The sequence below is a fragment of the Falco peregrinus genome, chromosome 2, assembly GCF_023634155.1.
Source record: "Falco peregrinus isolate bFalPer1 chromosome 2, bFalPer1.pri, whole genome shotgun sequence".
In the NCBI taxonomy this organism is placed as follows: Eukaryota; Metazoa; Chordata; class Aves; order Falconiformes; family Falconidae; genus Falco; species Falco peregrinus.
The window spans coordinates 86,723,566-86,735,566 of record NC_073722.1 but is presented as its reverse complement, the minus strand read 5'-3'; the positions used below and the strand labels follow the sequence as shown (position 1 = coordinate 86,735,566).

Below are 12,001 nucleotides of genomic sequence, written 5' to 3'. Positions count from 1 at the left end.
AAATATGAATTCAGTAGAAATTTTGACTAAGAGCTTTTGACTGAATTCTTCAGGGTAGAAGTCAAGTTCTTAATGTGAACACGGTACAATTCTGTAAGCCTTTCAAAGGCTGGTTGGTTGGTTGGTTTGTTTTCCCCCTACTGTTAAACCCTGTTGGTACTGGGAATCTTGTGTCTTACTGTTCTTTATCAAACCTTTCAGAATAGAGTTCACACATGCAGGCTGCTCTGTGTACTTCTCTTTTGTAGGTGCTCTTGTAACAAACTTCTTGACTGCAGATCTGGACAGCTACTCTTACCTGAAGAAGGTTTCAGTAGAAGGACATCTTTACAATGGATTTAATTTATTAGCAGCTGACTTGAAGTAAGTCTACAAAACATCACAGTTCAAATGTCAAAGGGAAAAAGAGAATAGTGATGTTTGCTGCTTAGCCCAGGAGTGTAACAGTACAGAAGCCTGTCACAAACTAAAGCTAGAGCTTTCCTTTTTTTCTAATGGGCATGTAAGGTATTAATGTTACTCTAGTCATAATTTCCTTTGCTATTTTTTCATCTTTCAGACACTGGAGGGTTATCTTGTTTTCTGATCTTTGCTTTCCCACACAACTTTGTGCAAGTCTTTCCCTAATAGGCTGTAGTCAATCTTTACCCTGAAGGCTATGTGGCTTGTGGTTTTGACAAAACAAAACCTCGGTTCTATGTCTCAGGTTGTATTTTTTGTTTTGCCTCTTGAGAGGTGGCATGCTGTGGCAATGTTAGAACAGCTGAAAGCTTTCAAGCTATTAGTCCTGTCAGAGTGACTGTATCATTAATCTTTGCTGAAACACTAAAAAAAATCAGCACTTAACAAATACGTTCAAGTTTCGATAGCTGATGAAAAGACCTTGGATACTTGATAGTCAGTGGGGTTGGCACAATCCTTTTCAGTGCACGTGTGTGCACACAAGTATATATGCTGATTTTTCTTTGCATTATGCCCGATTCAGAAGAATGGAAATCTAGGGCTAAGTCATCTCCAGGCTATATATCGGTTCTCAATGAGATGCATGCTTCATGAATATAAACAGGTATAAATTGCCAAGAGCACGCTACTGCTTTGGCACACTTCCTGCAGAAGCATTACTCTTACTGGACAACCTGGTGGTGCAGGGCCTTTTCCCACTAAGCCTTTCTGCATGTTTCTGGGAACCCACATAGACATGAAGCACAAGGTCATAGTGTGTACTGTTTTGAAGTGAAAATAGCACCCTGTCACTAACTGGCCTTGTGTTTGCATTTTTCGTGTTCTGTATTAGACCACCTTCAGCTGGTGCTTCTGACTTACCAGTCATTTCTTCCCTACTTTCCCATTTTCCTGCAAGTGTTCTGTCATTATTTTTTTTAAAGAAAGGCCTTTATTTCAATTTCTGCTGGGCTATTAGTTTTCAATTTTTAATTTTCTATGAAGTGATGGGAAAGTGAAATGAAACTCATAAAGGTGATTGCAGTCTAAAAGGATCACTGCAGAAAGGCAGACACGTGCCATACCAGGAGTGTATTTCTGCTTGGTGTACCAGGTTAGAAATAAGCATAAAGGTTATGTTTCCAGAATTTTAATCCAGAAGCAGGTTAAGCAGTTACAGGGTTTGCTGCTTTTTATTTTTACTCTCTACTTTACGAAGTTTATTATCCCAGCAGAGACTTCCCAACATTTTTCTGTTGCTTAAATTAGTTTTTACCATGGTCAGAGAATTTGACTTTTTGCGCTCTCTGCTGCATGTTGCTGCCTGGCTCGCCTTTATAAATTGGAAGGCTATCTGTAACTAACATAACAGAAGAAATAGTCTTACTATGCTTTCAAGCAAACATGATATTCAAGGGGTGACCTAGCAAGCAGTAAGTAAGTTTCTTTGTTCTAGTTTAGGTAAATAGAGTAGTCATAATGGTTGCTAGTATAATGTTATTAAAGTAGATTAGATTTGACATTATTTAAGGCAGTCATTCATGTGTTGGTTTTGTTTATTTGTTCTTCCGTGCTAGGCTGATAGGGAATTGAATGCTCAATTGAATAGTCTTTCTGTGGTGATGCAGGTCATAATTCCTTGCTGAGTATCACTCTGAAAGCTGTATGTGTTGATTAACTTCTCCATTTTGACATGTCCTTAGCCTTGAATACTCTGATGAAATTAAATTCTTGGCAAGCTAATGATGCAGAGCAATTTCTGTAAGATATGTAAACTTGTCATTTTAGGAAATTAGAAGTACTCCTGAGAGAAATGCAATATATAAATGGAAGCTACTTTTCTATGTAAATTGAAAATGTTACTGTAGTTGATGCTACTTTGTTGGACCATGTTACTGTTCAAAGTAAAGATTGAAGACTATTCCTAACATGTTTTTCTGTTGTGTAGCAAGTAGTGATGGGCTCTGGCTCTTTTAGTGGTGTGAAATGGAGAGGAAACTCAATTTGAAAGTGTAAGTGAAGCACTGTTGAGGTGGGGTATATCTGAGCACATGATACTGCTGACTGTAAGCAGCACATTTAGAAAGAGATTTACAATGTTTGAGTCTTCAGGTACACGTTTCAGGAAAAAGAATTTTTATCTTTTCTATTACAGTGACAGTGTGTTAGATGGTACAGATGCAGTGATGTGAGAAGGAGAGTTGGAAACCACCATATGGGTTGTAAAATCTCATTGTTTGTTTCCATAGCTTGGTGTGACTCTTATTTTAAGCATGCATGAGTTGTGACACTTTTAGTGTAATCTGTTTGTTCTGTGGCATCTCACAATGTCAATTTAAACACTACTTATGAGTACACTACAATAAGAGTACTGTATTGGAAGACATACTTGTAGTTTTCTAATCTTTTCAGTTTATCGTCCTGCTTTACCTGCTGAGTATGAGAGTCATGAATACTTACCCCATTATGCTAAATGTACTTTTATGTTGAATGTATGGCATATGGCAAACAGTATCTGTTTGGAGTCTTGTGTGGCTGCAAAATTAGCTTCTAAGAAGGTATTGTTGCTGCTCCTTCAATCTTGGCTATCAGTAGGTCTGATTAGAGAGGAACAAGATTATCAGAGGCTGGACTAGTCTCTAAGAAGATAGCAGCTTAAGATTCAGAACAGTTTTTCGTGATAATATCTGAAGTAATAGTGAATTCCTGTTGATGGTCAGGACAGCATTTCTGTCTTGGGGAAACCTGTGTTTATTATATGCAATGAATTTAGCTGCTGCAGTTGCTCAGACTTTCATGGGTATCTCAGACTTGTGTTAGGGCTGTTGTGGCAGCATCTCACGTTCCATACTGCCAAGTGTGTAATACAGACTGCCCTGAAGGACAAACTGAAGTGACAGCTTCTTGTCACTCTCCCAGCAATTTAGAGTCTCAGGCAGGTTGTCAGTTAGAGCCCATATTGTTTATGTGCAACAACATCTCTGTATCATAGGAGTGAATTGCTTTCTACATCAGGAATAGATTAATTGTCCCCTAGTAAACAAATCAGCTGGAGAGAGAGCTGAAGAAAAAGGCCTTTCATGTCAGCTTTTTTGCTCTCTCCTGTGACAGGCAGTTTTCAGTCTCTCCAGGGAAAATATAGTAAACTGTACCATCACCTGTATTGACTACTTTGGTGTAATGCATTGAAAATAGAGAGATTGTACTAGAATGTATTCTTCATGTTCTGGAGAGTGAAGTTTGGTTAATAATAGGTTTTATCTTTGATGTGATGATGGATAGGACTGAGTTGCAGTTGTAACTGCAGTTCCCCAAAACAATAGGGTTGGAATATGTGTGTAGGGAGGGGAATACATACACAAGTATGTAATATAAAATGCATGTTTGAAAGTGTTTATATATAGAGAGAGAGACTGTATATATTTTTTCCTTTTTAATATGGAAATCTACAGTTGGTTAGTTCATGTAGCAACATTACTGAGATTAAAAAAAAAAAGGCAAACTGAAAAAGAAGTGTTTGGGAGAAGAGTTAACTGAACTGTTGATAATGCAGGGCCTCGTAAGATTAAAACACCTGAATATTGTGGCCAGATTTTAGAAACATGGGCTGTCTCATTCAGTATGGTTATCAAGACAAGGCTATGTAGGAGGGATTTGATTGCTCTCCAGAGATTAGGCTTAAGAGCCTTTCCAGTGAAAAGTGAGATAGGGTCAGACTGCTGGTGTGGAAAGAATGTAAATGGGCAAGTCGTTGTGGCTGCTGTGTAAGCTCACTTCCATTTCTTCTCTTGCATTGTCTGTCCTAATACCACCTTCTGCAAAGTACATTTGTGTTGCTCCTGGTGACTTCTTCATGAAAATGAGGTGTCCAGGTACTACCTTTGAAATATTTCTGCATAGATCCTTAGTTATTTGAAAGTCTAATGAGATGGACAGTCCAATGTCGAGGGAAGGAAAAAAGCTGAAAAACTTTTTTATCTCTTCCCTCTGGTGTCAGCTTCTGCCTGGCTCAAAAAATGAGGACAATACCAAAGAAAAGTTTAGACCCTGGGAACAAAATTGGAGTACTGCTTTAAAGCAGAATTTGTCAGCTGTGTGTATCTGGCAGTATTCTTTTCACCATTTTATTTGATGTAGGCAGTATATGTACAAAAACGTTTGGGCTTTATAGTTGGTCATTTGGTGTTTGTTTTTAGCTTCAGAACAGAAAGTTTTCAGATTATCTCGTGAACACTGAAGAGAAGAAAATTAATCTGTGAACCATACTATTCTGTTGAAGCTACTATTAGAGCATTTCACGCTGCCAATTTCATTTTTTTCTCCTTGCACAAAAAATACATGCACATGTTATAAAACAGTCCAATGTCCTTGTCTGTAAAATACTCACCTTGTTGGAAGATTAGAGCTCAGTGCCCAGGGGAGTGATCACTTGGTGATAACCACACCCTACAAAGCTTTACTACCCTAACACTTTTTTCTTTTCCTTTCTGTGTTTTTGTTGAACATGACTTGGAGCCACTTTGAAGTTGAAGCAGGGCAAGGGTGCAGAAGGACAGTGCTTATATTTCATCAGCATTAAGCAATAATTACAGCAAACTGCATGGCTTTCATGTTGCTGTGAAGCATCTATTACCACTGAGATTTATGCTGCCTAGAATATTTCCTAGAACATCTGTTACTGCTTAAATTTTTTGACAGAATGATCTATCTAAAGCATAATTTTTGTATAGTTTTAGTTTTTTCAGCTGTCAGCTCTGGCTGGGGTTTTTAAAAAAATGTCTACTGGGTCCTATTGTCATTACTTCAATTATGCCTTTATTACTTCTCCAGTGAAATTGGTATCTATACTTGTAAAGCTGGAAGGGAACAGAATGTGAGTCCAGGCCAGGATTTTGAGGCTGTTGCTGTGATCAAGCTTACAGTGATTTTTTTTTTTAATCTTGACTTCTGCCTTGATGTTCAGTACTGAGTATCTGTAAACAGTAGGAAGAGAATAGGTAAAGCCAAATGATAAAAGAAAGAGTAGCTGACTGGCACAGTGAACTGTTTTGGAAGTATCCCCATTTCAGAAGTCTCTTGGAAGGCTTCAGCTGCCTTTTGACAGAAGGCCAGCAGCAGTGTTGCAGTGGAGGTAAGTGTAATGGAAAACACATACCTGGGTGAATGTGGAATGTAGAAACAGTAAGATACAGGTGTTCAGAATTAGGGACTCTGCAGTTTGTATGTATTCCCCATCTTTTTGTTAAACTCCAGGGGACCTTGTTACTGAATTTGTCAGTCACAAGAATCTCAGAACAGATGCTAGATGATAATATTCTTTCACATAAAAAGCCGTTGCTAAAGGAAGTCAGTGGTGCCTACTTACTCAGCATGCAGTCTCATTTACGACAGGACTTGTCTTACAGCTGTGTTCAAGGGCTTGCTTGGGCCATTTGTCTGCCTTTCCATTTAAAACTGTCTTTTGAGACCTCAGGTGATAATAATTGTTCTGATCTTTTTGTAGACCTTCTACAGCAGGTACAGGTTTGACAATTTGAAAGGAGAGGATTTAATGCACCAATAAAATAGTTTGTGTAGCTGCTGCTGTGTTAACTGAAAAAACCCCACCCTATAATCACCTTAATGATTTTTCTTTATTTGCTTAAATATATTATAAGCAATTTATATATTATAATTGCTACTGTAGTTTTAATTTTTTTAGTGACCCAAATGTTAAGGTTAAAATAGGCCATTACAGCCAACTTTTTTCCCCACTGTTTTTTACCTTTGATTCATTTGTTCTCCCTCTGCTTAGTCATTGTCTGTATTGTATTAATTCCAACTGGATTTTATTTATGGATTGTATTTTTCAAAGTACTACTTCTTGCTTTTAAGATACAGTGTAAATAGATTGCTTGGTGAAGCACAGTGATTCAGTAACTTGAGGTGACCTAAAATACTTTACTTGCCCGTTGCATTTTCTATGCTGCTGTTCGTGGAAAATGCAGTGTGCCAGTGTACTCTTATGAGTATATGACTACTTGTATCCTAGCGTGTGGCTGGGGCCAGGAAGTCAGACTGGTCTATTAATGACAGCTCAGCTCAATGCTCTGCGTTTTTAGCTGCCAAGGGATTCTTTTTAGTATTAGTAGTAACTGTGTGCCAGTTCTAAATGTACCAGTCAGAACCAGGTTTGTGGGAAAGCATCTAAACGCAGCTGGGACGGAAGTCATACATGTTAACATCACTTCATGCTAACAATTAGCTAGGCATAAAGATAATATAAGGAATGCTCAGGAGAAGAAAGACCTGGCATTGCTAAAATGGTGAGCTTAACCAGACGTTAATAAACCTGGGTCTAGATTTGGTTTATGTAAGTCTTTGCAAGGGCCATAGCATGCTTTGTGCAAGATGATTAACCTCATTCTATTTTTCAGAGGTTTTGTTTTTTGAATAACTGAACTCATACACCTGGATCTTCTCATTAGAAGGTCTGTTTATCCTTTGAACTCCATTCTTCTTATTATTCCTGTAGGGTCTCGGGCATCTTGTATATGTAGCTTAGTATTTGCAGCCAAGTACAGTATGGCTTAACTTCTTTGGCTACCTAAAGTTTTTCCTGTTTCCTTGAAGACCTGGCAGAATCCACTTAAGGGAAGAATGTATGGGAGCCTTATATTTGAAATTTTAGAGAATTTGTAATAGTGTCAATCTAGCTTAAAAGGAGAACATCTTGGTAATTTAGCTGGAGGAGAGCTACTAATAGGAAGAAGTCAAGACTTCGTTTTATGTGGCATGACTATAAAAATAGTTTCAGGAAATATACCTTTGGCTCATTTTCCTCATACAAATACTTCTATAGACAAGTATACTGACAAAAAGGTTTGCTGAACCAGCCTAATAGCTGAATATTTCATGAGAGATTTTTTTTCTACTCTTCCAATAATTTATTTCTAATGCTTAAGCTTATTCAATGAACAAAATGTTATGTCTGGTGAAGACAGATGATGTTTTGATGTGTTTACCTGCTCATGAAGAAACTGGACCTTTTTTTCTCTGTGTAACTTTTCATTTGGAACTTGAACTTGAAGGAGTCTCAAGAAAGAAAAGGAAAGATCAGGTTGTTATTAATAGAAATGTCTTTTTTTTTTTTTTTTTTTTTCCCACCTGTACTTTTCAGCATCACTTTCTCATACTAACTGAAGATCCTGTATTTCTCTGCCTTAGTCTGTTTAATAATTTTTAAAAACCCTTTTGTCTCTTAAAATACAACTCTTTTAACAGATTCCATAAATGGGTCATGTACAGAAATTAATCTGTAGTAGCGGAAGAGAAATTTGCATCTCCAGAAATTAAGGGCAGAAAATACTGATGATGCCTCCTGTTTTCTTTCTACTTTGTTTTCAGCTGCTTTTGTTATGGACTGTCTAGGTATTCCCAATGCAAATACTCCAAATAGAGTAAAGAAATAAATGGCCTTTTCTCTAATATACTTTGTTATCATTGATGATTAAGAATATTTTTACTGAATCACAGGTAGTACGTTCACATGAGAACTCTAGCAGAGACTCAGAAGAATATTCAGTGTTTAAGAATAAGAAAGGAGTGATTGGTGTTCAGTGCCCTGTTGGAACTAACGCACACTAGTTGTCATGATTCTGATGTGGGCAGTTGTCTGTGGAGACTTGGGGCAGTCGGTAAGGCATCTTGAGGTCAGCACAAGGTAAATTTGAACAAGGATCTTAATGTTGAAAAGAAAAACAAGGATAAGGAAAATAAATGTCTTTTAAGCCACTAGAGGCAAGTTCAGAAAATGCCGTGCTTCTTTTAGCAGTAGATAAATTGTAAATTGAATAACTGAGAGCAGCTTTATGATATTTAACAATAAAAGCAAAAATACATAAATACCACCTGCAGTAATTGTTGTCTTCTAACTACGGTGAACATCTTGGATGTCTTTCTGTAAGGCACCAGAAGCTTTGTGGGTTTAGGAGGAGGAAGACTAGTTCCCAGAAGAGGAAAGGTAGTTTTATTTTTGCTTTTATGTCTCTTTTTGGTGTTCTTCCTCTTGCCTCTTCTGACTTGTATAATTAATAAGTTAATATTTCCCTCTTCATTTGGCTGTCTTACAGAGGATGCTGTAGCATGTCTTTCAGAATGGTTATTAAGAATATAAACAGCTAAATCAAGACTGTTTTTCTTGTTATTAAAGTTTGAGTAGCGGATGTGAACTTATGCAGAGCAATTTAATTTTCAGTATGTAATTAATGAGATTGCATTCTATGTACGCTTCTTGCCATCAAGACACAGATATATCTTTATCTTAGGAAGAAATGATGAACTGGAAATGGCTTCTGTACTGTATTGTATTATGCTACTCAATCCAAATTCAACCTTCACTGCAAGTTATGTGTTTGGGTTTTTTTAATTCAAAAAGTCTTATCTGCTGCCTAAGGAGCTAGAGCTTGGGAGACAAATTAAAAGCTGAACTACAGTCAGAATGTATTTGTTTGTAACTGAAATAATACTCTCTTCCACTGTGAGCAGGTAAATCACTAGAGTGAAATACAGAATTATGTGGTCTTATGGATGTGTCCTGGCAATTTTTTTTAAAAAAAACAACAAACAACAACAAAAAAAAAAAACACAAAAAAAACCAACAAAAAACCAAACCCAAACCAACAAACCACTAACTGATAGCAATCTGAGGAATTGCTATCTCATGTAAACTGATAGGAGTGAGGGATACTGAGAGTGAGCCAACTAATGGCAATCTGTTCCCCACCCTATATTTCCCCTCGGCACACAAGGCTTTTTAATTATTCTTGATTTTTTTTTTTTCTTATCATTTTATTTGGTATTTGTGTTGTCAGTATTGGTCTAAGTACATTAAAATCCATGCTAATCTGATATGTTGCTACCATCTCTGCCAAGGAAGAGTTACTTGCGATGTTGGACGCTGTCTTTGAATATTTTGAGATCCTCCCGGCTAAACTGTGCACCAGAGAGGGAGTACTGAAGCCAGTACCTACACTAGGAGAGAGAGAGAGAGAGCGCGCTTACAAACAGTAACTACAGCTACCTGAAAACAGCCTGAAAATGCATATCTGTCACTTAAAGGACCCAACTATGCCCTATGACATTGCCGTAAGTGGGCCTAAAAATTCAGTTCTGCCATATAAAATGGCCCACAGTAGCCAGCCTTTTAGAATGCAGTAGCAATTCAAAAGAGATGATGGGGTAAATAGTACTTGCTGTGCTGGACTGTCCTGTTGTGTAATGTGACCCCTTCCCCAGAGTAACTAAATCTCCAGTTACTCAAAACCATACATTTTTTTGTTGTTAAGTTCCGAGTGCAGAAGTTCTGATTTTTCATTAAATTTTTTACAGTTTAAAAATGTTAATGGTACTATTTGACAGTGGTACAGCTAATACAGTATTTTGAGAGGAGGAGAATAACATAACTCCAATTAATCTTTGGGCTGTGGTATCATAGTAGTAACAGTGGGAGAAACATCTTGCTGTGTTTGAAGATTGTGTGAAATTAGAGCCTAATCAAATATAGAAGCTGATGGTTTTTCAAGGAGAAATTCTTATTTATATTTTTCAGTACCACCAAAGGAGATGTAATTTGCTATTATGGAAACAAAGGAGAACCAGAACCTGTTTTCCTAAATGCTGGTAGGTTTTCTTCAGAAAGGTCTGAATATTACTTTTTGTTATTTTAAAGGAGTCAGAATGGAGAATGTAGCTGTATTGCTCTAATTAGCTTTTTAAGCATTGTCTTTGCTAAATATTTCTCAGCGTTCTTTTAAAGAAAAAATCTTACATGAATTTAAGTACGTACTGATAAATTTCAGTAAAGAATCAACAAGCTTCTATCCATGTCAGTGTACCTGCTGCAGTTAGTGGGATGCTCCTTAAGTAACTGTGACTGAAAGACAGAAGCCTCTCTTGAGGAATGGACTTTTCAAAGGTTTGTGGACTTGACCCTAAGTGTGACTGTGCTCCCCTAGGGACAGAGTTGGCTATAAAAAAAGAAATAAATAGAAATATCTGTTTTATCAGATTGACTTAAAATACTTAAAATTTGGTCCTTTGCTAACCAACTACATAAAACAATCCTCTAGAATTCGTAACGGAAAAGCCAATTTAAATGGGCAAGGGCACAAAGAAGGCTCTGAGCACTGTAGCTGGTTGGTAACAGTTAATGACTGGCTTATTTTGCCTGCTTAGGTTAATGGTCAAAATGCTGCTGCCAGTAGGCAAATAGTTACTGTAGCAATTACAGCATAAATTCTTGGAAAAAGCTGTTAGTTTTTGTACAGCTACAAGCACAAAACAGGTTTTAATGCAAACATTAAAAAAAAAAATTAAAATCTGCCTGCTTGTAATGAGAAATTTAATCACAGCTTTGAGTTATCTGTAGACTGTAACAAAGGTAGTCTCCACGCCTCAACAACAAATTTCTTTCCTGTGTATGTGGCTGCCTTTAGGGAGAAATGAGGTTTTGTAGTCTTTGTGCTTATTGGTTTGGATTGTGCGGAGAAATACAGGGTACCTCTAAAGAGAAGGCTCCTTCCTGTCACCAGATGTTGCTGTGCAGTGTTTTTCAGTAGTAAAATCAGAGGCAAAAATAAATTATGATTAATACAGCTAAACTGAAAAAAATTCATTAATTCTGTTGTACCTTTTTCCTAGTTTAGCAAACCAGAGACTAAAAATAACCGTTGAAGATACGGATTAGAGTAAAACTGAAACAAAGTAACTGAATTTTAGCACAGAAGTGTGCTTAAGCAGAGCCCAGCATAAGATGCATGTCAGCTATAGTCTGCAGTTTAAGAATGGGGCATGTGTCTTACAGCATACCTGCAGGTAAAGGTTAGCTGGGGAATCATGTAAATTGGATTAAAATTTGTGAAATCTGTAATGACAACTGCAAATCATCAGAATACCTTTTCCGATTAAATCGATATTTTTCTTTCACCCCTTCTGAACATTGTTTAGTAAGTACGTTGACACTATGCAGCTAGAAAAGGTCTGCAGGGACTGGTCTGTAAGCAGTTGAATGTTACTGCTTGTAAATCTTAAACTTACTATACACCTTTTTTATTACAGAATTCATTGATTTCATAACATGTAAAGTGTGAAGGGTAGAAGTTGCTTTACAGAAATAAACTCAAAAATATCATGATTGCAAGTTATTTTGTACTTGGTTTACATCATACCTTAATGTTTCTATTAGTGTTGGGGGGGGGGGGGGGAAGGGTTTGATATTGCACCTGATTTCACTCCAAAGTGTACATTGTGTTAATAAGAGTGCTGAAAATCAAATTCATCTAACTTTAGTAACCTTAAGGCAATGATGCTCAAAACTGGGGATGTTGGGGTTTTTTTGTGGTTATGTGTTGGCTTTGTGCCCCCCCCCCCCCCCCGCCCCCCCCAGTGAAACAGTCTGACGTAGTGGTCTGGAAGAATTGTTGAGAAATGGTTATGTTATTCTGAGTTACACACCTGGGAGACTCTTACTATCTGAAGGAGTGTTGTATTTATTTTATCACGTGGTATACATCTTGGATAC

General features: G+C 37.2%; 1 protein-coding gene across 5 annotated transcripts in view; it reads left to right on the top strand.

The window, feature by feature from the left end:
* TANGO2 (transport and golgi organization 2 homolog) overlaps window positions 1-12,001 on the top strand; it is a 41,773-nt gene that overhangs the window by 21,907 nt on the left and 7,865 nt on the right. For 4 of the 5 annotated variants that reach the window (XM_055795800.1, XM_055795799.1, XM_005233291.4 and 1 more), the window contains exons 5-6: window positions 249-363; window positions 10,031-10,101. In XM_055795800.1, coding sequence (XP_055651775.1) covers window positions 249-363; window positions 10,031-10,101 — 186 coding nt within the window. The remainder of the gene's footprint in view (window positions 1-248; window positions 364-10,030; window positions 10,102-12,001) is intronic. The other variant, XM_013295913.3, reaches the window with a different exon arrangement.